At 43.6% G+C, this 27931-nt stretch overlaps 2 protein-coding genes across 2 annotated transcripts in view; one reads left to right on the forward strand and one right to left on the reverse strand.

The window, feature by feature from the left end:
• Nucleotides 1-15443, reverse strand: part of CCDC146 (coiled-coil domain containing 146) — a 65505-nt gene extending 50062 nt beyond the window's left edge. Inside the window, exons 1-3 of the mRNA XM_081927654.1 lie at nt 15314-15443; nt 9240-9304; nt 8131-8321 (exon numbers count right to left, since the gene is read on the reverse strand). Of these exons, the coding sequence (XP_081783780.1) occupies nt 8131-8321; nt 9240-9252 (204 nt within the window). The 5' untranslated portion in view covers nt 9253-9304; nt 15314-15443. The remainder of the gene's footprint in view (nt 1-8130; nt 8322-9239; nt 9305-15313) is intronic.
• A 128-nt stretch (nt 15444-15571) lies between these two features.
• Nucleotides 15572-27931, forward strand: part of FAM185A (family with sequence similarity 185 member A) — a 37583-nt gene continuing 25223 nt past the window's right edge. The window contains exons 1-4 of the mRNA XM_081927846.1: nt 15572-15710; nt 15860-16381; nt 17841-17950; nt 18813-18905. Coding sequence (XP_081783972.1) covers nt 15916-16381; nt 17841-17950; nt 18813-18905 — 669 coding nt within the window. The 5' untranslated portion in view covers nt 15572-15710; nt 15860-15915. The remainder of the gene's footprint in view (nt 15711-15859; nt 16382-17840; nt 17951-18812; nt 18906-27931) is intronic.

The raw sequence follows: 27931 nt of genomic DNA on the forward strand, positions 1-27931 counted from the left end.
TGACTTTTTCTCCCTGGAAAATCACCCCAAAAGTCAGGGGTTGTCTTATATGCCAGGTATACGCGTTGGGAAGGAGGAGAGGGAGCCGGTGAGCAGAGGTGCCCCTTCTGCCGTCGCTCCTCCTCCCTCCCCACAGAAGGGGACCGGAAAGTCCTTCTGAGCGTAGCACTCACCCACCAAACGCCTCGCCTCAGGCTGCTGCTGCTGCGACAGCAGAGGGGTGCGCGCTCTGCCCCTGGCGGCGCTCAAACTCTGTAACTCTAAAACTCTAAAACTGAACAGCAAAAGTTGGGGGTTGTCTTATACTCCCAGTCGCCTAATACGCCGGAATCTACAGTAGATCAAACATGACAGGTGGCCATCCAAGCTCTGCTTACAAACCTCCAATGAAGGAGAGTCCACAACCTCAACTCGGTACCTCTGGTTCCTCCTAAGCAAGATTTCTAAAGAGGAAGGGAATTTGGGGAGTGGACACGTGCACAAGGTCGCCCACCCCTCATAGCAACCTGCAACTCATTTCCCCTAAGGTAATGCATTTGTGTATGCTCTTTTCATTAATCAATGCATTTATATGCAGACTTTAATGTAGTATATACATTTTTGTACACATTACTTGGCTGGAGAACTGCACTGCAAAATTCAGAGAAGTAGAAAAGTTGAATGGTGGCTGTGTTTTGGCTTGCGAATTGTTTTGGAAAGTGCAGATTAGGTAAATTTGCCTTTTAATGTGAACTGAATCAAATTTCTCCCCATACTTACATTTTGCACCATATCTTAGGTCACTCTGAATGGTGCTATCTGGCTTTTGGGAGAAAAAAAGACTTACAAAGCCTATTACACATGGAGAAATTTGGGGTTGCTTACCCGATATCTATTAACATAATCCAAGGAAAATGAATGGCCTATGAAGAGAGAGAGATTGTATCCTACATAGGAGAAATGGACTCAGAAAAGAACACTCAGGGAATCCACAAACAACTTCTCTTGAATAGTTTACTAAATCTACTTCAGGTTAACAGACTAACATATTCCAGTGCTGTTCTCGTGCCAAAAAGGTTACAAGCTTGTCTGAAGGAAGAAGCAATTGCTCCTCTGATGGATCTCAAGCAATAATGCTCAGCTCTATTGATTAGTGATCATTATTCATTTATTTTGTATCCCGCATTCATTTATTTCAATAAGCAATTCCACCTTCCAATTGCCTTTTGGCCTACTGAAGTACAGAGAGTGTATGTGCTTTTACTATATCAATACAAATACACTGCAGCTTCATGTCACACCTTGAGACTCTCAACATAATTCTTTAAAACCTGGCTACAAATTCCTCCTAAAACAGGCATAGGCAAACTCGGCCCTCCAGATGTTTTGAGACTACAACTCCCATCATCCCTGACCACTGGTCCTGTTAGCTAGGGATCCTAGAAGTTGTAGTCCCAAAACATCTGGAGGGCCAAGTTTGCTAATGCCTGTCCTAAAATCTGCATATATCACAGAATATGTACCAAGTCACATGAAAAACAAACTGTGAAAGAACAGGAACACACTACATACTTTGCCTTAATGAGTACAATGTTGACAGCTTTACAGCAGTTAGGAAAGTGACATATTGCAAAATTGGCTTTGTCAACATTCCAGGATCTGTGGCATAAAAACAAAAAGCAAAACACAGAGATGGGTTGGGCTTCTGAAAAACAAGGTAATAGTCCAATACTGTCTTCCAGTTGCAATCACTTCCAAGTTACCCTTGCACAGGTGGAGTCAACCACTGACAGAACCTTTATGACAGAGGAATCCCAGCCAATCTTGCAGAATCAGAGAGGGGGCATATGCAGTAGAACCAACTGTCATAAAACAAATGCAGCAATACTGCAATGAAGATGTAATGAGGTGAAAGATGCATGTATGACTCCTCTGTCTGATATGCAGCTCCCTAAAGCTCAAGGGCCCTTCAAGAGCAAAAAGCTGGTAATCCCATTCCCCTGTGATGCTTTCAGAACTCAGGCCACCACTGAGAGTGCTCAATAATTTTATTATTGCTTCATACATTATTCTTTTCTAATGCTACTTAGCAGCAGGTGTGCCCACAGGAATTGAGGGGGGTGGGGTGGGAAGTAATAATAACTAAGAAGACATAAATAGCATCAAAGAACAGGTCTTTCGCGATAGATCTAGGGACTGAATTGTGGTGAGGTCTGGGTAACTTTGGGTAACTGCAAAGACTATAAAGGTAAAAGGGACCCCTGACCATTAGGTCCAGTCGTGGCCGACTCTGGGGTTGCGGCGCTCATCTTGCTTTATTGGCCAAGGGAGCCGGCGTACAGCTTCCAGGTCATGTGGCCAGCATGACTAAGCCGCTTCTGGCAAACCAGAGCCGCGCACAGAAACACCGTTTACCTTCCTGCCAGAGCGGTACCTATTTATCTGCTTGCACTTTAACGTGCTTTTGAACTGCTAGGTTGGCAGGAGCAGGGACCGAGCAACGGGAGCTCACTCCGTCACGGGGATTCGAACCGCCAACCTTCTGATTGGCAAGTCCTAGGCTCAGTGGTTTAACCCACAGCACCACCCGCATCGTCTATTGCTTTATTGTTTCTCTTTGAGTTGTCTCCCTTCACCCCATCCAACCCTTAGTTATTGCTATAATCAACCTCCTAGCCCCTCCTTGTGGTTCCCTGCAAAAAAAAACTCCATCACACCAGGATAATTGCATGGTTGTCATACACTACTCTAATTTTCCCTCTCTTGCAAAGCTACTCCTCTGTCTTCTTAAATGTTTGTCCTCTTCCCAATACAAAACATGCTGCATGCAACACTCACATGTGTTGAAGCTTTGATCCTACAGCAGCTATCAAGCCATCCTAATGGGAGACATGTTTCCTATCGTTCCTACCCACTAAGTTATAGAGTATCCTAAGTGGAATAGCAGCCTCTCCTTTCCCAACTGACCCTACAGTTTTCCTCCACCAAGCACTTAAGAAACAGTATTTAAGTAATATTTATGAATTACTGAAAAGCATTTTTGGACATCTGTCGGAATCTGATGGACAACAGATCTTGCCACTGCATGCCCTGATGACCTATAGTGTCACTGACAAATCAACGTATCATTGGTTTCCATTGTCTTTTGTATTGCAACAAGTGCTTGGAGATTGTGTTAGGTTTAGCACACTGATTCATGGGCTCAATTACATAACACTCTGTGAAGAAAACGTTTGGTTTTGCACCTTTCCCAACAATTGCCACTGCATCTCCCAATGACTTTTTATTTTTAGATATGCAGTAGCATGGTGCAGGATAGCTTAATTGCTAAATACCATGATGAAACTTTACAAGACATCTAAACAATATATCTATAAAGAACTCACAGAATACTGCTGAAACCCTGAGGTTCACTGTCCATAATCAGTTTATATCTAGAGCACAAGAAACAATTTGTGGTGTGGAATCCCAATATCCTCTCAAGGCAGTATTCCTGTAGCAGGGATGTCAGATTCCCAGCAGCATTCAAACCACATTATTTTGTTGCATGGGAAGTATTTTTTCTCCCCCAGTTAGTACCTGCACTGCTATTCAGAGTGGTGCAAGAAATATGGTTGCAGGAATGTCAAGTGTGCCTAGTGGACAATGTAATATCACCATTGATAAGCAATAACCACCCCTACCCCTTCAATGTCTATGTAATTTGGGATTTATTTATTTTTCTAATATGAATCTTAACTTTTAAGATATCCGCAGTGGTTGTCTAGCCCCCAAATACCCTGGAGCAGGGTTGCAGCACTCATCTGGTGCAAAGTTTCTGTTGTTTGTTTTTAAAGGTCAAAATGGTGCAACATTACGCTCCCCTTCCAGAATTTGCTCATGTCCTTAGTCCAATAGACAGTGGAAATGTTGAAGCATCTGATAGCTCAGCAGGAGGGAGACAGAGACACAAACAACATGTCTTTACCCCACTTGCAGCAATGCTATTTCTCAACAATTGCATAGGGATGAGATACTGAGGCACCAGACCTAGACTGGTTCTTTTATAATCCTATCAGTAAAATACTGAGCAGTACTCAACTAATCCATGCCAGCAGCAAAAGGATTTCCACTTGCACAATCCCTTTCCTATCCCAGCCACCCTCCCCAAATCTGCTGCAGAGGGGTAGCGGAATATTCATGTATAATTATGTTGTATTCCACCCATTGTCTGGAGAAGTTATAAGAAGTCACACTGACTTCACTGGAAACAATCGTAAGTGGAGACTTCAGAAGGGTAGCTACAAAAAGAAGCAGCTGATTAATAAAAACCACGATATTTAAACAGATCTCTGTTAAGAAGAGTATTTTATTCCAACCAAGGAATGAAATCAATGAAACAGTCTGTTACACGTTGCTAAATTGACATGGAAATGTTTAGCCAAATTGAGGTCATTATGGAAATAACGAGACGCTGAAATGGACCAGGACTAAGCGATCCTTATTCATTACTTCTACGTTTCTAAAGTTCCCAGCCTTTCCCTATAATGCTATATTGTTTTAGAAAAATAAGACACTTTGTGTAAGAGATGATCCGTACGTCTATTATTTTCTTGTGAGAAGTCTGAAGGAGCTGAATGGTGAACTATCAAACAAACAAATCCCTAATAAACATGTTACTACCATAAATTCTTACCAATATGGAATTATCTACTAGTACAACACAATGCTCAATTCAACAGGATTCTAGCTGAAGATGTAAACATTGGTTCCAGCTTAAATGAAAATTGAATACCATTGTTTTTATTGTACATTTTGTGTACCACATTGGACAATTAATTGGAATGTGGCATGAACCAAATATGTACATAATTGAGACAATAGTTCTATTCACCTATTATGAAAATTGTGTTGAATGAAGACAAGGTGGGGAAACAGGAAAGCTGGAAGCTTGCTTCCATTAAGTGGAACAGGATATAAAGGTGCATACATGTAAAAAGCCAAATGAAGGCGGTTCTGATCACCCGTGATCAATATCTAGCAAAACTAATGAAACAGCAAGAAACACCAGTTATCAGGCTTTGCAACAGTAATGCAACTAGATCCAGAGAATGCTTTGGATCTATACAGTTTGCCCAGTGTGTATGTAATGTATGGAAAGAACAAACTTGCACATATCTTCAGGAATTCTTGGCATATGAGACAACACATATCACTTCAGGAATGCCTGAAGTAACGCTCTCCAGGACTACTTTGGTCTTATGGTACACTAAAGTAAAGGGGATGCAAGCATGCCTGAGCTTCTACTGGACTGTGAGAACTAGCTTTTGTCATACCAGGGGTTCTATATAGCATGCAAGGGTCTCACAGTCTCTCTCTCTTTCTTTTTCCCTGGATGCACTGGGAATTAGTTAATGCTGTGCATTTATTCAATCAGCAACATCTGCAAAAAGATTAAAGGAGAATGCCAATCACCCTCCAGGGTCTACTCCAGAGGTGACAAGGCCTCTTTGCAAAGGCTGTGTTCTTTGGCCCCAACAGTGCTGAACATGTCAATTTCCAGGATGTTGCTGGACAGAGATGGCAGCTGTGGGCAGTCAATAAGCTTGTTAAATTCTTGTTTTTAAGAGGCAACAATGGTGGTAAACCTTCCCATGACACTGGGGCCTTGGCAGCTGCCCAGGGTTTTCAGGTACTGATGCTGCGCATGCTGCCTTGGTAAAAATCCGTATCAGAGAAGGTCAGTTATACAGTGGTAGCTGTTTGGGGCTAGTTTACAGCAGTCTTTGCTATCAGCACTGCCCAAAGGAAATAATGTTTTGTTAACATTTCATATGGTTGTTACGGTCAATCTAAAAAAGCTTCATGTTAAGGAAGTCCAATAATGTAGGATGCGTTTTGTTAGGGACTTACTCTCATGGAAGTTTATGTGGCAAGTCATGCCATAAAGGTAAAGGTAAAGGTACCCCTGCCCGTATGGGCCAGTCTTGACAGACTCTGGGGTTGTGCGCCCATCTCACTTAAGAGGCCAGGGGCCAGCGCTGTCCGGAGACACTTCCGGGTCACATGGCCAGTGTGACATCGCTGCTCTGGCGAGCCAGAGCTGCACACGGAAACGCCGTTTACCTTCCCGCTGGTAAGCGGTCCCTATTTATCTACTTGCACCTGGAGGTGCTTTCGAACTGCTAGGTTGGCAGGCGCTGGGACCGAGCAGCGGGAGCGCACCCCGCCGCAGGGATTCGAACCGCCGACCTTTCGATCGGCAAGTCCTAGGCGCTGAGGCTTTAACCCACAGCGCCACCTGTGTCCCAAGTCATGCCATAGATTTCCAATATAAAATTTATTTCCCCCTTGTGGTTGCTTTTTTTAGCTATCTGCGCACATGCACTAAGAGTATTGCACAGTACAACAGCACAGCACATCATTTCTTTCTTTCTCTCTTTTAAAAAAAAAAAAAAAACAACACACAGTGCTTTACATTTGTGTCCCAAGTCATGACATAGATTTCCAATATAAAATTTATTTCCCCCTTGTGGTTGCTTTTTTAGCTATCTGCGCACATGCACTAAGAGTATTGCACAGTACAACAGCACAGCACATCATTTCTTTCTTTCTCTCTTTTAAAAAAAAAAAAAAAATTAACAGTTAATTTAAAGCACTGTGCCTGTGTTATAGAATGATCTTATTACAAAGCCAGTGGCGTTTGTACCTGACTTGATATATGAATATCTGAGAATGTTGGCATGGCTGAAATTTCCCACTGGGTCTTAGGAACAGAGCCAATCATAAGCACAGGTCTTTGGGCACTTGTTCCAACACTACGATTTAGCTTGCAACACACAGTGCTTTACATTTGTGTCTGCACCTTGCTAGTTTTGATTTGAGTTGGCTTCTGTGCAATGGAAGCCAACAGGGTTTTATATTATAGTCTCTCGTGTTTTAGTTTGATGCCATTCTTAGTGCAATCCAGAGAAAGTTTTGTTTCAACTCTTTCTCAAGAGTGTTAGGAAACTATTTTCTTCTTTGGCTAGGCCTTGGTGTGTTTGAACAGAAAATGCTTCGTAAATTTTATTTTAAAAAAATAATTTAAGAACATACTAATTTTACTTCACTGTTTCCTGTCAGACAAAACTAAAGACCAAATCCACAGGAGAAACAAATCCACAGGAAAAACAGAGGGGAAATATCTGAAAAGGTGCTGAAGAAAACAGGGGTATATGGTTTTTTATTGCCCGATGCAGTTTGAACTTGCCATGCTCTCCTAAGGCTGTTCTCGTTCCCCCCTCAGAAAACTCTTTTTATGACAAAAAAAAGATAGTTTTACAAATTAAAGTCACCAAGCAAACTTTTAATGCGTACTTCATAACGCTGGATAGCTGCCAAAACAATGATTCTTGACAATGATTCTTGATATTGGCATGTTTTGTGTATATTATTGCCCAATCCTTAAAGAGATTTATTCCGTATCTTAAGGAAAGCAGCAGCCAAAACAATAGTGAGGGAATAAGACTTGTTAGCATGGTCTTTCTGCTGCACAAAAACTTCATTTCACCCCACCACACATCTCTTTTCCCAAAGTTATGTCAACAGCGTCTCCTTTGAGTGGCCCAGGGGTAGCCAACATGGCACCCTCCAGAAATTGTTGAGCTACAACTCCCATCAGTCCAAGCCAGCATGGACAATGGCCAGGAATTATGGGAACTGTAGTCCAGAAATATTTCAAAGGCACCAAGCTGACTACCCCTAGAACAGATCACTATAAAGAGCAACCGTGTCAGCTCTGCAAAAGGAACAGTTTTTTACATTTGGCACATATTCTATGCCATTGCTGTTTCTTATGCAAAGCCTTGAAAGGAACTCTTAGGAATTCTGTTTAACATATTTGTGGAAACGAGATAATGAACATTCCACCAAAGTCAAGAACATTACCCCAATAAGGCAAAGTGGTGTGCTTGGATAACAGTGCAGAGTTTTTCATTTGTTTTATTTCAGTTTGCATTCTTTTTGACAAGATGGTTTCCTGTATCTTGTTTTCAGTTGCTGTTGTGATAGATCAATGCTATTTTCACAATAGGTACTTAAAAGTTGCTTTGTTTTTAATTTCCTACAGAGGCAATTCAACTGAAAATAGTATCCATCATGCTGACATAAAGGAAACTAAGAGTACACTACCTCATCAAGGCACTCAAATGCAGGACATGTGTGCACGTCAATGGAACCTTCATCCCGAATATTAACTGTTGGAGCTGTGGCATGAATAGGATCTTCAGGGTCCTCTGGTTCCAATTCTGGTTCAGATTGTTCTTCTGACTCACTGGAAACATACTCTTCTTCTTCTTCAGAATCATCCCTTTTCCAAACATCTGCAAAAAGTACCAAAATCCACATATCAAATTTTGATCGTTATGCAAAATAAATTAGAAGCATAGCTGTCAACTTACAGATTTGAAAACAAGAGACCAGCAGCCTCAAAAATAAGGGATCAACAGCCACAATAAGGGATCAACAATTACTTTTATAAAATACATATTTTGTTGCGTGCAAATGGCTTTAGATACCTATTAGGTCCATAAATTACCATATAGCATATATTCAACACAAAAAACAGCAACAATTTGTTGTTGACAAAGCAAGCTGGACATATCAAGGGCCCCATTACCTTCAGTAGCTTATTTAAGAGACATCATCAATAAGGGACAGCAGCGGGACATGGCGCTGGAATAAGGGACTGTCCCGCCATTTAAGGGACGCTTGACAGCTATGATTAGAAGATAAGAGCTGGAGATAAATCATGGGATGAGGTTACACATATCAATAATGGGGAACTCCAGAAGAAAGGGGAGGGGAAAGGGTGAGGGATAGCTGCATATAGTCAATATCTGTGCATAGCTGGAAAGGTTTTGTTAACGAATTAACAACTGAAATGCTTTGACTGTGCACTAGTAATACTAATAAAAGCAATAATTAGGAAAACAAGGAATAACTCTACTAAGTGCCTGTCTTCAAAGACAGTCCTCAGAAGTATTCAGAGACTGCCATAGTGAAGTCACTAACCCACTTCCCTATCCACAACTTCCAGGAATATCAATGCAGTTAGATACATCCTTATAAATATTGCCATATGCAAGTCTAGCGCTGACCCAATTCAAGAAATCAAGGCAGATCTTAAACTCCTAGTACCTTCCAGTTGTCGGGGATCAGGACTATGTTATGTGGAATCTACAATGCATCACACACTAAAGAATTTGTGTTAGCCAATAACTAGGTGGCATAGTAATTACCTTCAGAGCTCATTTTCCTTGCCTAAACAATTGCAGTCACTAGGACTGTGGAGTTCCAAACTGATCTGAAATTAAATCAAAGAATTTATCATTATACTTTTCCAAGTATACTTAAATTGGAATGCAGATGAATCAAAGCAGCATACATTAGTTAATTTACAAAGCAAACCACAGCAATTTAGCATTAGGATGCAATCTTGCTACATCTGTGTATGTTTTCTTTTTCAAAGAACACCACGGTCTATGGGTCAGCAAAATCTTTGAAGGCTACAAGTGTAAGCTGGCCTCTAGTGCTATTTGGATTTTCTTCAAGGACATTCTGCTTTACAGAGAAATTTCAGCAGCTGCATTTGCTCAGGAATTCAAAAAAACAAAACAAAATCTAACCCTGATGATGCCTCCTACAGAAATCAAAACATTATGTAATCAGCTGCAATCAGCATAAATGTAATATATTACATAAACATGGGCATATAGTAATCAAAAAAAGATTTGAATACACATAATATGAGTTATAGTTACTAAATATTTATTTCAATTGTACCTCTATGGACATGTCAGTAAGCTTCATAGGTTCATGAAAAGATTTGTATCAAAACACACCCCACTCATCACAAATGCAAAAAGCAAGTTCAAACTTAGGGGTGTCTACTGAACATTTGGGGAATATCCAACAAAGTAGTTCCATTAGTGGATGGGTTTCTGTTTGTGCAACAGAACTTTGCCTCCTTCTCTCCCCATGTGCACCCCATACTTTCTCCAAATCTGCTCCACAGCATTGAGGAGGGAAACCCCAAACAGATTTAGGGGGCACACAGGGCAAGAAGATAGAGGGGAAGTTCAATTGTCCAAAGAGAAATTGTTGTGCCAACCCAACTTTGTTGGATACCACCCTTCATGTCCAAGGTGTGGGTTCAATGCATGGCATGAGCAGCATGGGATTGGGGAATGCCTGGATAAGAAAATGTCCTCCCATAACCTGCACAAAAAAAGTATAATTAATTTATTTAAAAGCAAATTTTATTTATCACTTAACTGGAATAAATTTGAAGACCCTTTTCTTCAACTGAACAATGTATTTTAAACATTCAACGGCAATAAGAATACATTTCATTTTCAATTAATTCACATTACATGTTAATTGCCATACACCTTCCTCATTATACATAATATGAATATATTATTTCTGCAAATTCCCCACATCTAACCCTGCACGTGAGTGATATCCAACTTATTACTTAATAGAAACCTCTAACATTATTCATTACAATAGTCATTCATCTATTAAAAGGTGGGGGGGAGAGGAAGGCATAACTTCTTAACTTAATGGGTTCAGCCTATACTTATCCAGAGATTTCTAATAGAAATTTTGTACAGTATATTCTTCAACACATTTCCATTCCTTTCTTAATTTTTGTTTTGATTGCAATCTGATTGATGCTGTCATCTTGGCTAGTTCAATATATTTGCAAAATTTAATTTGCCACTCTGAGATTGAAGGAGTCTCCTCACTCTTCCAATTTTTGGCCACCAGTATTCTAGCGGCTGCTGTAGCATACAAAAAAACTCTAAACTTATCCTTGGGAATGTCTTCTGAGACTAGTCCAAGAAGAAACGCCTCAGATCTTTTTGGGAAGGTTATTTTAAAGATTTTTTTTCAATTCATCGTAAATATTGTTCCAGAAGGACATAATCTTGACACAATTCCACCAAATGTGGTAAAACGAGCCTTCAACCTTTTTACATCTCCAGCATAGATTTGAGGGTAATTTATAAATTTTTGCTAATTTAACCGGGGTCATGTACCACCTACAACAAATCTTCATGATATTTTCTTTAATAAAAAATAAAAAGAATATATTTCATTCTTTTTTCTTTCTCTTTGATCTAATTGTAGAAATGCCAAAATAAAACTGACTACTTTCAATTTAAAAAAACCCCTTTTTTATCTTACATGCCAACCCACTTCTGCCATTATGTAAAAGGAAGTTCCTTTACACACTTTAGTGTGTTTGGGAGCAGAATGATAGTTTCAGCTGGGGAGGGTTAGCATTCTATTTGTCATTTCACTGGGGGCAGGGAGCCTGTTTATGAACTCAGCAGGCATCCCAGGTTACGCATTTCAGCCTGCAACTGATGCCTAGCAATATTCTGTAACCATTTCATAGAAATCTAGTTATGTTATCAAATACTGTGAGGTGGTATGCTACTGGTGAAGCAAGAGTAACCAATGAAGGCCTTACCTGGGTTGCCTCTCACCGCCCTGAAATTAAGTTTGAAAAAAGCATTATATTGTAGCCAATATAGTAAGTTGTAGCGTGTGCTAGGTTGCAGTCCTATTTTATACTCGGTTACAGAATGTATTGTATTTCTCCCTGTGTAAAAGTATGTCCATCTTACGGCAAAGCAGCTTCCTCATCACATTCTAGGTATACAGTATTTGTAATTCATATCTGAACAAAAAGTTAAGTGCTTTTCATATCATAAGTATACCAAACAGAATTTTTATATGCTCATTGCCAAGTAAGAACATACCCACACCCACGACAAACTACTTTTATAATCATCCCACCACTCTGGCAACTCTCAGAACTGTTCTGCGATGGGGCAGGGATTCTGTAGCAGAAATGTTGCTCAACTACAAAGTCTACAGGCCTCTATTAGTCTACTCAGAAGTAAGTCCTGCTGAATTCACTGGGACTTACTCCCAACTAAAGTTGCAGTTGTATGCATGGTTACTTGGGAACACATTTCATTGAACTGAATGGACCTTCCTTTTGAGTAGACACATATAGGATTGAGCTATTAAAGTAAAAATAACATATAGGTTACATATGTAACTATTGCATATATTTCATTTTTTTTCTGGGGGGGAAATCTAGAAGATGTTGCATCTCTATATTTGAATAGTAATAATGGATATTTATTTAACTTCATTAGTATATCGTTCCTCCAGGTTCAGCAATTGTAATCTGTGAGTGAAAAACGGTTTTAAAAGGTCCTTCTGAATGTGAGCCCTAGAGGGTGCCACATGGATGAAAAGTTCTGAGTTTAGTAATCTGAACTTGGTTTTAAAAATAAATATAAATCCATCTACCCTCAGGACCACAAAGAGCATGCAGTGATTTGACAGTGTTGCTTATTAAAAGGAGTCAAATTATGCCCCTTCCTACACACATACACAAAATGTTACCAAAATAACTGGAAACTGAAAATGGTGATGGGGAGTGTTGAACTTCATGGAGCTCATGTTACATTTTTAAGCTTTATGTTTAGAAACTCAACTACAGAAAAATGCAAATGAATCATGACACTTTTCCATACTATTAATGGAAATAGTACTGTTGTTTTCTTTTTTTCTCAAATTGTAGCTCCTTAAGTTCAGCCTGACTTTGTTCATAAAAGTCTGCTGTAATTCTTCATCTTTTCTGAAATGGTTGCCAAAGAAAGTAAAAAAAACACCTCTGGTTCCTCTAAATATTTAATGAAACATCACTCTCATACTGAAAGCAAAAGAATGCTAGATTCCAAACACACTACATTAAATAAAGATGTTCTTTTCTTTTTTTATGAACTTAACCTTGAATTAAAACATGCCTCCAAGTTATTTACATATGAAAAGAAAGGGGAGGTTGGAGCAGCCTAAACCTGACTTCGCTGGTAAGGTTTCTAATTTGCTTCAAATAATTGTGCAAGAACTATTCAATACAATGAATCTGAAAGTCACAAAAACTTAAAAGGAACTGGTGTTGAACAAAAGTGTTGACAGTCTAATTTAGTCTTCTTTTTCCAGCAGCAGCCAGGAGGATCATCTGGGAAGTACAAGGGGGTTTGAAGGTGATAGCCGCTCCTGTTGTTAGTCCAGCATCTTCCCAGCTCCACCAGCATGTAAAAGACATTTTCATGCGCTCTGGTTTCTGTCAGAAGTGCCAGAAGTGGTGTAGTCCTGCTGGCCACATGACTCAGAAAGCTGTCTGTGGACAAATACCGGCTCCCTCGGCCTGAAAGCGAGATGAGCGCCGCAACCCCATAGATGCCTTTGACTGGACTTAACCGTCCAGGGATCCTTTACCTTTTTTAACCTTTTATTACCTATGAACATGGAGGTTTCATTTATCTATAATAACCAATAGAGGTTAAGTCACTTCCCTGTTACTGGCCCAAAATTCTGGAATATAAAGGAAGATTGTATGCCTGTAAGATTGGAGTACACACTTACACCTGCCTGGCTGATGTGATGGAGTAACACAAAGAGAAATTAGGAAGAAATTACACTCCATTTCCTGTTAAAGCATGCTTGCATTCCCTGATAACAACTAAAGTGTGCTTACTAAGAAAATAGAAACTGGACACAACTACATCAGTGAAACAACAGTTCAAACAAATGAGGAGACATGCAGTACACTCCTATACAAAGTAAAGGTAAAGGGACCCCTGACCGTTAGTCCAGTCGCGGACGACTCTGGGGTTGAATGCTCATCTCACTTTACTGGCCGGGGGAGCCGGTGTTTGTCCACAGACAGCTTCCAAGTCATGTGGCCAGCATGACTAAGCCACTTCTGGCGAACCAAAGCAGCGCACGGAAACACCGTTTACCTTCCTGCCAGAGCAGTACCTATTTATCTACTTGCACTTTTTTGTGTGCTTTCGAACGGCTAGGTTGGCAGGAGCTGGGACCGATCAATGGGAGCTCACCCCATTGCGGGGATTCGAACTGCCGACCTTCTGATCGGCAAGCCCTAGGCTCAGTGGTTTACACCACAGCGCCACCCGTGTCCTATACAAAGTAAGCCACACTATATTCAGTGAGACTTACCGTACTCCAAGATAATAGCACTGCAGCCTTCATATGACAATGCAAAAGCTCAACTACTAGTATCGGAAAGCAAGGGGAACAGATCGACAACACTTTATTTGCAACCCAAGATTTCTTATTGGTCAACACTTCATAAACAGAGAGAACACATTAGGGGGGCCAGATGAAAAAGAGGTCAGGGCTCTTGTACCTTTAAAAGTTGTGTAGGAGAGGAAATTGAATTTGGTATCATTTGTTTGTCCCTTTTCCCATCTGGCCACCCAACTGCAAGTGCAGTCTTTGAGAAACCATTTCTACTTCTATTTCCACGTTGTTTCCAAATGTTGGGGGGGGGGGGGAGAGCTGTGAGAAAGGATGGGAACCCAAAGGAAGTTATAGAAGAACCAGTCCACACAGCCATCTTGCAACTACTCCAGCATGCTAAAGTCAGTTAGCTTCACCATGTGATAATTATAGACTCCTGACACATGGAGCAGCCTCTTTTGGCTAACACATAGGCACACCTGGGAACTATACTCCCACCCACTAAAACCACCTTCTGCATTAGCGACAGAAGAGCTTTATTTAACTATTTTGGAGTTGGAGCCTATGGGTCTGATGGGACACCCACTCTCTGTACTCAGAACAGTTGGCCAGGTGGGGGTAGCACTTTGTTTCAGATAGTGGCATGGGAGCCAATTCCTAGGGGCTGAGGTTCCTTCGCCCCCCCCTAAAATATTTGAGGGGCTGTACCCCCCCAAAGTTGATGAGCATTGCCGTTCAAATGGGGCATGTGTGTGTGTGCTGCATCTTGTGGGGCAGGGCTTACCTGGGCCACCCCCAATGTTTTATTCAAGCTGCCCCCCCCCTTGGATGGGGGTGGCCAGTGTTCTGACTAGTGAGGTTTACTCAGGGTGGTCTATATGCGGCTCCCAGCTAGTTCCCTGTTCCGCCCCCCCCCCCAGGGCATGTTTAGCATCTCTGAGGTTTGGCCGCCTCCTCCAGACCCCCCCGCCCCCCGGGAGGAAGTGCTTTGGGAAGGAGGGGGATGAGGTGGAACTCGGTTCTCTGGGCTGCTTGTGCCCTTGAAACACATTCTGGGGCGGGGGGTGAATAAAGTTCCACTGCTTCCTTCTCCCGCGTCATTGCACTGAAGAGGGTCGGTCTAGATGACCCTCAGGGGTCCCTTCCATCTCTTCCAATCCCACGACTCCTCCCCTCGCGCCCAGAGCAGGCTTCCTTCCCTCCTTTTCAAACCAGGCCGCGCCTGCTCCTTTACCTTCCCCGCGCGGCCCCGCTCCCTCCGGGGAAACCTCGACGCCGCCGCCGCCGGAGAGGCTGGAGGCCCGTCAGCGCCCTGCGTTGCCATGGAGACCGGCTCTCCTCTCCCAGCCCCGCCCTCCGCGCTTCCGATTGGGCAGCCGCAAGGTTCCATCCTGTCCTGAGGGAGGCAGGGAGACATCCGCCTCCCCCAGCCGCTCATGGGCCAACGCTTCCCCGGGAGACGCTCAGCATCCCGGGACTTGTAGTTCGGCCTTCGGGCTCCTTCATCGCGCCGACGTCAGCAGGGAACCACAATTCCCAGCAACCACCGCGGCGCCACTGGACTGGCCAATCGCTGCTAGTACAGCTCACCTGTTCTGCGCCTGTTGTTTTGAAACTTCCAGGATGGGTTTGTAAGTGGGGAGAGGAGGGGGGTCCCCCTAATGCAGATGCCTCTGCCCTAAAGGGTCTTGGGGAGGGAGGGGGGACGGGGGTGTCCCATGCCCAGCCCAGAGCCTGGAGCGCAACTTCTCCCTTTGCACTTTGATTTTCTTCTTTGCAGGGCTGGGTTGTTGCGTGTCAGAAGGATCCCCTGAAGCAGCCTCAAGGCAGTGCAGGATGCGGCCTCTGCCCCCAAGAGGCTGGTGCACGGCAGCGAGGACAGTGGCCGGGAGCTGGCATCGGCTGTTGAAGGGCGGAGGCGTCACTGGGCGAAGGTCGTGGACTGGCAGCTGCCAGCAGCCTCGCTGGTTTGCTGCCAGTCCGTGTCGCTGCAGCAAGTCCGAAGCGAGCAAGCGGAAGGGCAGCAAGCCTCTCAAGGAGTGGACCCTGGTTGTCGGCCCCTACGGCCTCCTGAAGGCACGGCTCCCTTGCCACGTCTCTGTGCAGTCTTTGGACCCACACAAGTACCCCCAAGCGGACAGGGTGTTCGTGACGGTGCGGGGGGCGACCGCCGGCCCCGCGCACGGTGCAGATTTGGATAGTTTGCATGTGAAGTATGATGAGGTGCGAAAGGAGATTACGATTATCTCGGAAGACATGGACGGTGCAGCCTCTGTGGATGTGAGGACCCCCGTAAAATTTGGTATGTGCAGCAACTGGTCAAAAAGAGGCACTGCTGTGACATTTAACTGAAGTGCCCCATGCTCTGTGGTGAGCAGTTAGGATGGCCGTTTTTTCAGCTGTGAATCTCAGCTTGGCATGCCAGAGTAGATAATGTGGCCCATTCAAGTTGCTACGTCCCTGCTTTTGCAGATACAGTGGTACCTCGGGTTAAGAACTTAATTCGTTCTGGAGGTCTGTTCTTAACCTGAAACTGTTCTTAACCTGAGGTACCACTTTAGCTAATGGGGCCTCCTGCTGCCACCATGCGATTTCTGTTCTCATCCTGAAGCAAAGTTATTAACCCAAGGTACTATTTCTGGGTTAGCGGAGTCTGTAACCTGAAGTGTCTGTAACCCAAGGTACCACTGTACACCGATAAGAGACCCAGTGTTGCTATTGACAGGAGCCATAATGTTCACTACTGCAGCTCAGAAGCTTCTGCTTCAAGGCCAGAGTTCAGGAAGATGCCTTGGCAAAATTAGGAACACTGTCTAAGTCCCAGCTGTTTAGTCAGCTCAGCTTTTCTCTTGCCTGCTACTATCACCAGGCCAAACCCAGAAAGCATCTTTCCTTTCTTGGGCAGTTATTATGGTGAAGTCACTTGCTGGGTAGTCTGTTGGACTTGGATTGGGGAAACTTGAATTCCAATCCTGCCATTCGCAAAGCTCAACACGGAACCTTGGGCCAGCCACAGTCTTTATTAGTCTCACAGGGTTATTGTCGATAAAATAAAATAATTAGATAAGCTCCATATATGCGGGTGGCACTGTGGGTAAAACCTCAGTGCCTAGGACTTGCCGATCGTATGGTCGGCGGTTCGAATCCCCGCAGCGGGGTGAGCTCCCGTCGTTCGGTCCCAGCTCCTGCCCACCTTGCAGTTCGAAAGCACTCTTAAGTGCAAGCAGATAAATAGGGACCGCTTTATAGCAGGAAGGTAAACGGTGTTTCCGTGTGCTGCGCTGGTGCTGACTCGCCAGCTGCAGCTTCGTCACGCTGGCCACGTGACCCAGAAGTGTCTTCGGACGGCGCCGGCTCGCGGCCTCTAGAGCGAGATGAGCACGCAACCCTAGAGTCGGACACGACTGGCCAGCACGGGCAGGGGTACCTTTACCTTCACCTATGCTGTCCTTGGAGTAAGAGTAGCGTACACATGCCATAACAATAATCATAACTGGTAATAATTTGGCTCACTAACCTGGGTATATTTTAAATATATTCCTTGTCCTTCCTACACATCGCTGTAATATGTATTTTTTCTTTAACACTTCAGATGCTGACCTGTGACACTGTTTGTTTGGGGGACTCAGGACATGCTTTGAAAGTGGGATGATTTTTTTTCTTCACTCTGTTACATTGTTTTGCTAAAGGAAATCAAAATTTTAAATTGCTTTGCATTGCATTTGTTTCTATTTATCTCCACTATTTAAAATTGATTTTAGACTTGGATATCAAGACAACAGGGAATGGCTGTGTGAAGACTGAGAAAATTGAATGTAACAGCTGCAGAATAGAGACAGAAAAGGGAACGAGCATCTTGCGGTCAATAAAGGTACCAGTATAGATACAAGAGTACAAGACTTGTGTTTTCTATCCTCTTGTATACCATATTTTGCACCCTATAGGGCACACCGGCCCATAGGGCGCACCTAGTTTTCAGGGGGGGGGGGAATCAAGGAAAAAAATATAATTCCCCCACCTCCCGCAAAAGCGCACAGGAGGGAGAAGGGAAAGACTCAGCCAGTCAGTCCCTTCTCCCTCCTTGGGGAAAAGCCCCCAAGAGCGGCATGCTCTTTAAAGGCTGCGTGGCTCCTGCGGGCTTTTCGACCCAGCTTGTGGGGCTGGTGGTGGGGGGAAGCTCTGCTTTCCCCTACCGCCAGCCTCAAAACCAGGTCGCGGAGTAACGCGAAAGCGTCACTCGCCTTCCCGCTGCCCCCCGAGCCTGTGGGGCTGGCGGTGGGGGGAAGCGCTGCTTTCCCCCACCGCCAGCCTCAAAGAGCAGACTCTCCGGGCTTCAGCGAAAGCAACGTGAAGCCTCCGGAGTGCAGGCTTCGGAGGCTTCGCATTGCTATCGCTGAAGCCAAGGAGCCTGCATTCACCCCATAGGAGACACACACATTTCCCCTTCATTTTTGGAGGGGGAAAAGTGCGTCCTATAGGGCGAAAAAGACGGTATATTTTTTGCAAGTCTTTTCCTGGTTCCACTCCTGCAACTGCATAATAAGTAGAAATTCAGACCTGGAGCTCTTTCAGTCATGCAGATATAATTGTGGGACCTGCAAGAATTAATTGATGTATCATTTTCCATAATAGCAGCCGAGAGATGCAGGTGAAATCCTAGCTAGGGCCCATCATAACTATCTTCAAAAAAATTAGAACTGAACTCTTTTAACATGTGTACAATTCTGTTTCAGAGTCAGAAAATTGACATTCAAGCTAAAGGAGGGAAAGTTATCTGCCTGGGAACTCTTCAAGGAAATGCTGATATTCATGTGTCACAAGAAAGTGTAAGCATTTTTAAAATGTATGGACTACAATAATTTGGGTCACCTATAAAATACATTGAAGAACTACATTACAAAAATAACATTGTGGGCTTTTAAAATCTTTGTGAGAATATGTGTCTTCACTTTTTCAAGTTCTGTGACTATTGCAGGGGTTTTTTCAGACAGAGGCTCTGTGTCTTTGACAGCTGTGGGGCAGGCAAAAATTCAGCAAGTACAGTGCTCCTTTCATTGCCTCTCTGGGGTGGGAAAACTGCACCTGCTTGCATTGAAGTTAAAGTTATAGAGCCTGTGTTGGATAGACCAGGGTGTGGAGTGGAAAACCTGTTTGTAGAAACTAGCAGTGCCTATTATAAAGCAAATATTATTACATTTAGCATCAAGGCCGACCCTACTGTGAGACAGAATGAGGCAACTACCTCAGGTGGCAGGTGCTGAGGGGTGTGGAGTGGACAGAACTGTGTGTGCTCTTTATGTCCTTCTCCACACCCCTTAAGATACTCTGTTGTCTTCAGATTCAGTGGTGGAATTCCGGCACATTGCCAATGTTCAACTAAGGTCCCATCTGTGCCATACATTTAAAGCAGTATCATACCACTGTAAACGATAATGGCTTTCCCTTCAAAATCCTGGAAATTTTAGTTTGAGGGTGTTGAGAGATGTAAGGAGACCATTATTTCCCTCACAGAACTGCAGTTCTCAGAGCCATTTAACAATCCTTCTTCCCAGGAAACCCCGGGATCTGTAGTTCTGAGAGGGGAATGTTGTTGTTTTTTGTTTAGTCGTGTCCGACTCTTTGTGACCCCCTGGACCAGAGCATGCCAGGCACTCCTGTCTTCCACTGCCTCCCACAGTTTGGTCAAACTCATGCTGGTAGCTTCGAGAACACTGTCCCACCATCTCGTCCTTTGTTGTCCCCTTCTCCTTGTTTCCTCCATCTTTCCCAACATCAGGGTCTTTTCCAGGGAGTCTTCTCTTTTCAGGAGGTGGCCAAAGTATTGGAGCCTCAGCTTCAGGATCTGTCCTTCCAGTGAGCACTCAGGGCTGATTTCCTTAAGAGTGGATAAGTTTGATCTTCTTGCAGTCCATGGGATTCTCAAGAGTCTCCTCCAGCACCATAATTCAAAAGCATCAATTCTTCGGCGATCAGCCTTCTTTATGGTCCAGCTCTCACTTCCGTACATCACTACTGGGAAAACCATAGCTTTAACTATACGGACCTTTGTTGGCAAGGGAATAGGGGTCTCTTAACAACTCTCAGCACCCTTAACAAACTACAATTTCCAAGGATTATTTGGGGGGGGGGGAAGCCAGGACTGATTAAAGTGTTATGATACTGCTTTAAATTGCGTGGTGCAGATGAGAACAAAAATTCAACATCCAGTCTGGGCAGCTTTTCTAAATGGAATGGTGTGTGTTTGTGTGCATTGGACACAATCTTTCCCTTTGCCTCAGGCAGCAAAATGTCTTGGGCAAGCCTCATTTATCATACTGCAACAACAAGTTGACTCTGTGAAAAGTGATTGCGATTCCAGCAACTGAATTTGAGCTGAACGTGCTTCTTTTATAGGTCTCTGAAATTAGACACATACATTGTGCTGCTGCTTCCTTTTTCTCTACAAATGTCAAATTGCTTTCAGTATAACTTCTTCGGCAGGTGGAAGTTAAACCCTGCACAGTGAATCAGCTTTGAGATTTGGATTTAATATCCCAGTCATAGGCAAGCTATTCTCAAAATGCAGGGCCATAATTTTTAAATGGGCACATGGCTGAGATGGCATTCAATGGATGTTAATGCCCCCTAATTATCCCAAGGCAACAGTATTGTAAACACAACTGAAATTCACGTCTTCTGTGGAAATGCAGGTGAGGTGTTGAAACTTCAGTTAGTACCGGGTATTTTCCAGAAGATGGCGCCTTTGGCTTGTTTGCTTTGTTACTGGGAAGTGTTATTGTTCTTGGAGATGTGTATAATGTGACCCTGACTTGAGCAGCACCGAGGGGTAAATAAATATCTCATAGGTAGACAGCAGAGAATTTTCCCATCCATTCAAGGCCTGCAAGAAAAGAGCGATATCTCAAGTGTGCTTAGTTTATTGCTGGAATTGCTAGCAGGAATAATAATTCCAGCTAGTTCCTTGGAAATAATTTAAAGTGAATTTGTAAGAGCATAGAGATTATTTGCAACCTCCTTTGGCTTACCTCAGCCGAGATGAATTGATTAGAGAGACTAAGGCTGCAATCCTAACTGCATTTACAAGGGAGTAAGCCCTGGCTATAGGACTTTTGCTTCATCTTAGTTTATTTAAAATACAGTGGAACCTCTACTTACAACCATAATCCGTTACAGAGGTCCGGCCATAACTAGAAACATACATAAGTAGAGGCACACTTTTCCATAGAAAGTAATGGAAAAGTGAATTGATCCGTTCTAGACGATGAAAAACGCCCCCTAAAACAGCAATTTAACACGGATTTTACTGTCTAATGAGACCATAGATCGATAAAATGAAGGCAATAATCAATGTACTGTACTATAAAATAAATGAGACAGTATTGTAGATGAAAAAAAATAACATTTTTTTTTCTTACGTGCACTGAGTGTGGGTGGGCTTATCTGGCCACAAGCTGGGGTTGGGGCAAGGGTCAGTAAGGACCTGGTTCACTTTGGCCAGGGTCAGGTTTTTTTCTTGCCAGGCCAGGTTCTTCTCTGGACTTTCCCAGGTTAGTACCTTGGCGGGGTTTGGGGCTGCAGTGTGCCTGCTGTGCCTCTTCCACATCTTTGGGGGTGGGATGGGGGCCCTCTCCCCGGCAGCAGAGGCCTCAGTGTTGCCCCGCAGCCAGCAGAGTGAGCTCTGGAAAACTGGAGGCCTCTCCCCAACGGTGGAGGCCCCAGCACTGCCCCATAGCTGGCCAGGCGATCTCTGGGCTGCTGGCAAGGCCTCTGTTTGTATCTAGAGGAAAGTTCATAAGTCAAGGCACCTACTGAAGGTCGTAACTGGAATCGTACGTAAGTAGAGCTGTACATAAATCGAGGTTTCACTGTACACTGGATGAAGAACTCACTGTTGTGTTAACATACAGCTGTTTTAAAAGACAGCTGGGAGTTGTATTTCAGGATGTGTAATAATCTCTGATAAAGCAAGAAAGTACAATAAGTGGGGTTATTGTGGTAACCATAAGAATCTTAATGCATAGTATAGGAAAATACACACTTTCAGTTCTGGCTGGGAGATACTAAAATAGGGTTGCCATATTTCAGGAAGTGGAAATCAGGAAACAAAAGTAAATGGCGTGAAAAATTTCACATATCAAACTGGAAATGTCTAGAAAATAAGAATTGGACATGATCCGTAGATAATTGCATGCTGAGTCATATTGAAATGCTATACATTTATGCTCAGAATGAAACCCCATTGAGTTCCTTTACTCCCAAGTAACTGCCCACTGCAGAAGCCTTCCCCAACATGGTGCCTCCCAGATATTTCGAAGTACAATTCCCATCAACTTTTACTTTGGCTAAACTGGTTGGAGCTGGTGGAGTCGCGGTCCCAGGATGGAGACGTCTGGTGTATCAGATTGCTGCCTAAGTCCTTGTTGAACTCAGTGTGACTTAATTTTAGTAAACTTGCTTAAGTTGTATATATATATTTTAGTATACAAAGCAGTTTTAGCAGGGTTTGTAAGGCAGTGTCATAGAATTGTTGAGTTGGAGGGGACCCCAAGGCTCATCTAGTCCACCCCCTGCAATGCAGGAGCTTGGCTGCATCAGGTCTTGGGTCCAAACAGATATTCAGAGCTGATTTGCCTGCCCCCACTAGTCACTTCTACTGCTGCTGCCAGCGACATCATGTCAGCACTTAGCAGTGAGTGGCGCTAGACCAACCCTCCTCAACCTCAAGACACTTTGGACTACAATGCCCATCATCCCAAGTCAAGCATGAGCAATGGCTGGGGATTATGGGTGTTGTGGTAAAGAACATCTGAAGGGAACCGAATTGGGGAAGGCTCAGCTTGACTGGGGTCCATTGCCAAACATTTGGCCCCATGGCATTTAGGCTCGTTTACCCTCCCTCACCAAGGACGCGGGTGGCGCTGTGGTTTAAACCACAGAGCCTAGGGCTTGCCGATCAGAAGGTCGGCGGTTCGAATCCCCGCTACGGGGTGAGTTGCCGTTTCTCAGTCCCTGTTCCCGCCAACCTAGTAGTTTGAAAGCACGTCAAAGTGCAATTAGATAAATAGGTATCACTCCGGCGGGAAGGTAAACGGCATTTCCGTGCGCTGCTCTGGTTCGCCATGCTGGCCACATGACCCGGAAGCTGTACACTGGCTCCCTCGGCCAATAAAGCGAGATGAGCGCCGCAACCCCAGAGTCTGTCACAACTAGACCTAATGGTCAGGGGTCCCTTTACCTTTACCCTTCCTCACCAGTGATATGTTCATACATGAGGAAATGTACAATACAATGACAATGTAGCTAACAGTGCCTCAATATTGTAGGAGGAAAGAGGAAGAAATTGACAAAGGATTGCATTCTGCGCAGTAACCCTTCATTGAGTGTATTCTCACCCTTTCTTTACAGACCTGATTTGTATGCTAGTGATTAACTTCACATGTTCTTTTGAAGATTTTTTTTTTATCCAGACGAGAAACATAGAATTTATAATACACTAATTTATCTTGCTGTGACCATATAATGTTCTGTGGTGTGTGTCTCTGTGTGTAAACCCTATATATAAACCAGCAAAATCACAGCTGTAGAATTAAGCATCAAAACTGACATGTATAACACTTATCTTCCAAGCACAATAGCAGAGCAGCCAACTTTTTGGAGGAAGAAGTTTGGCTTGCTTTCTCGAAGAGCCATTTCTGTTAGCAATCAGCCTGTATTTTATCTGCCATGTGGGCTTTTATGACAATTTTGTTCCATCGACTACAGTCATCATTCTGTAGCTAGGGCTCTGTCAGCGTTTCCAGTGTAAACCAAGACTGTCAGAGGTTTGTAGCTGTGCATTATAATTCCCCTGGCAATGAAACGGGACACTTTCTACTTCAGTCACTGGGGCAAATGCTTAAAAAATTGAGAGAGAGATTGGGATGAACATTTAAAAACCTGCAGATTAATTCAAATGTTTTGTTTTTAATTTTAACAAATAAAATGGGGTTAACCCAAGTAGCAGCTAGAAACAAGCAGCAACTTTTTCCTGGGGTTGCCTACAACTCCCATGATCCCTAGCTAGCAGGACCAGTGGTCAGGGATGATGGGAATTGTAGTCTCAAAACATCTGGAGGGCCAAGGTTGAGGAAGCCTGGGCTAGCCTAAAATCCCACTGGCATTGCAGATGTGGTTCCTCGCCCAATTCTCCTTATCACATCGTACCTACTGGTGTATGTACCCAACTGACCAAGTGATGGAAGCACTAAACTGCCTTGTGGACAGACAGTAATTGCATGATTTTTCAGTGCTGATGTCTGACCCCAGTTATCTGGCATACGTACACAGAAGCAGGCTGACACGGGGTCAAATTGATACCCGAATCTTGCTTAAGAGTGATGGAAAGTAAGAGATACTGTGTTCCATAGAGAGGTGTGATGCCTTGCTGAGCATCTGGTCGAGAGTCATCTTTGTTTCGGAGGAATTGTCAGCAGCTTGACTACATCATACAGTTCTTCATTTTAAAAGGCTGTGATAGATCGTGCTGAAATGCTAGAGCAGATTTTAAGCCAAATTAATACACAGCTTTAAATCAGATAGGCATGCTGGGTCACAAAATTGCATACGAGACAAGACTGAACCGGAAAATTAAAAGCATCTGAATGTTTTATTGCAGCATAAGTCAAACCGAGCTTAGTAGAACACAATTAAATTTGATAAGGTATTAGTATCTATTATAGTCTTCGTGTTTACAATAGTTCCAATGTGACTGTAGAAACTGTTCGTTTGGTAAAACATCTTTAGACTTTTATTACCCTGGCTCTTGCTCTGGCTGCCTGCTGTATCCTTCTTCGTCTCTTAAAAAACGGAGAATTTATCAGCTGATTCCATCCACATCTGTCTTGAGCCACCATTTGATCCTGCTGGGAGACTGGTGTTAATCTACTGACCTCTTCTCCAATACTGGCAGCCTTCTACAGAGCATCAGTTTTAGGGAAACCCTAACATCACGAGTGAGTGGGAGGGCTGAAATCATATGGTCATGATTTCAGATATTCTGTAGATGTTATTGTTCCTTTGCTTTTCCAGCCTTATTACACTTTTGCAACAATCAGGCATAATATATGTCTTCTTGTCAGGCACACTGACAAACCCTGCTGTGGCCAGAGCCAAATCAAAACCAGATGGTGTGCCCAAGCGCATCCAGCAGCCTTGCAGAGTGATAATTTTGCCAGGGGATAAGCCAATGCCAGACCATTTCTTGAATATAGCCCTTGTTCTCCAGGACAAGCAAACAAGCTAGGCAGAATACCAACCAGGTTAGGAAGGCAGTCCAGGGTACAGCCATGGACATAGACTGCCAAGCAGGAAGACCAAAGACCTAAACTAACAGCTCTAGTGTTGAGGCGATTGAATTTTTGATGTAAATTGTGCTGATTTCCCAAGAGCTTGCTAATTTACTCCAGCTGCAGCCGATGAGGCAACTGGGGCTGAGCCATTAGTTCGGGTTTCCTCAACCTCGGCCCTCCAGATGTTTTGAGACTACAATTCCCATCATCCCTGACCACTGGTCCTGCTGGCTAGGGATCATGGGAGTTGTAGGCCAAAAACATCTGGAGGGCCAAGGTTGAGGAAGCCTGCATTAGTTTCTTTCCTCCATTTTAGCAGCAGTTTCAATGCGAACCGCTTGTTGCTGCAGGAGCAGCAAAGCCCCTTTCTCTGCAGTTTGCAAGCACCCAAGAACCAGGTGGCTGTTGGACTCTTGGGAAGTGCTGCACCATGGACTGACAAGTAAGCTGTCCCAAGCTGTCCCAGCGGGTGCTGCTTTTGACCTTTAAAGCCCTTCACGGCCTAGGACCCTCGTACCTACGGGACCGCCTCTCCTGGTATGCCCCACGGAGAGCCTCAAGGTCCATAAATAACAACACCCTAGTGGTCCCGGGCCCTAAGGAAGTTAGATTGGCTTCAACCAGAGCCAGGGCCTTTTCAACTCTGGCTCCGGTCTGGTGGAACACTCTGCCTCATGAGACCAGGGCCCTGCAGGATCTGATTTCTTTCCGCAGGGCCTGTAAGACAGGGCCTGTAAGACAGAGTTGTCCCGCCTGGCCTTCGGCTTGGAGCCAATTTGATTCCCTCTCCCTCTTTCTTTTTTCCTTTCTCCTCCTGTGAAGAGGCTGCACCTTAATGTTTTAATGTTGTATTTTAATCTTGTTTTTTAAGTTGTATTTTAATCAACTTGTTTTTATTATTGGTTGTTAGCCACCCTGAGCCCGGTCTTGGCTGGGGAGGGCGGGGTATAAATAAAAATTATTATTATTATTATTATTATTATTATTATTATTATTATTATTATTATTAATTATTAAGTGAGGCAACTCACCTGTCAGTCATCTGATACTATAGTGATGCTATGTGGTTGGCAGGTGGGTTATCCCACCCACCTGTTGAAATTAGGCCACAGGAGAATCTGGCTTACTGGGCCAAAAATACTCCCCACCACTGCACTAGAGACAGAAATCCACACATCTGGGCCTTGATGGTGACACTGGGCTTTAGCTATCATTAAAGCTGTACAGTGGTACCTCTGGTTACATATGCTTCAGGTTACAGACTCCGCTAATCCAGAAATAGTACTTCAGGTTAAGAACTTTGCTTCAGGGTGGGAACAGAAATTGTGCTCTGGCAGCGCGGCAGCAGCAGGAGGCTCCATCAGCTAAAGTGGTGCTTCAGGTTAAGAACAGTTTCAGGTTAAGAACGGACCTCCAGAACGAATTAAGTACTTAACCCAAGGTACCACTGTAGTTCTAGTCAAATGCTCTGCTGCAGGCAATGAGTTTTTCACTTTTTGCGACCAAGTGTTACATGAACGTGGCAGACTCTTCAAAAAAGTAGATGTTGCTTTACCTGTTTACTTGCAATGCCACATATCTTTTAGCTTCTTACTCTCCTCTGTATACGTTATCCATGTCCACAACCACAAATCTGGCCATTTGTCCCACCATCAAGGGAGTACTTCAACCTCTAATGCTAATTCAGTGTTATGAAATTTCACGGATTGTCATTTTGCAAATCAATGCAACTGTTTTCCTGTGCATAACTTCTAGTTGCAAGCTTTCTCTTTCTTTGTTGACAACGTGAAGAGAACCATAGGTATCAACTCCGGTAGCCAATTAAGTTTTACGCAGAGTAAACCCATTGAAATTAGTGAACATGATGACGTTAGAGCCATTAATTTGACTGAATCTACGCTGAGTAAAATTTAGTTGACTACGATCCCAGGTTTCCACATGGATGAGCCACATGGGGCTGTTGCAGAGAGTCAAGTCTCTCCCAAGACATCGGGAGCCAGACACAGAATCTCATGCTGTCTTCACCCTTCCCCTCAGCTTAGGCACAACTTCACTGCTCCTCAGTCATTAGCACTGACATTATCAGACATTTGCTTGTATATTGTGTATTTGATGTTTCTTTGTCACCACTTTCTGAACTTCTGTGGTGGAAAAGTGACTGGATAACCTTCTTTCCTCCCTCTGCTTCAGTTTTCTGCTTGAACAATAATTTCAACCTTTTATAATTAATATCTTCTATGGGCTTCTCCAGACAATCTAGTTATTGAGCATTCATCCTGATTTGCTTGCACAAGACATACATGGTTAGATAATATTCCAACTTTATTGAACAGTTATTCTGATTTGTTTGTGGGGCAGTTATATGACAATGAGCATTCACTCTGCATTTCCTAATTTGCTAGTGGGGTGTTTTTACGTCCTCTCGTTAGTCGTTTATTCATTCTGAACTTTTCAATGCATTTCCCCTTTCACTTTCCAACCTGCAAAAAGTCCAGTTCTTTTTCTAAAGTGGATTTGTGACAGAG

This window comes from Podarcis melisellensis (assembly GCF_964234715.1).
Source record: "Podarcis melisellensis genome assembly, chromosome: 10".
Classification (NCBI taxonomy): Eukaryota; Metazoa; Chordata; class Lepidosauria; order Squamata; family Lacertidae; genus Podarcis; species Podarcis melisellensis.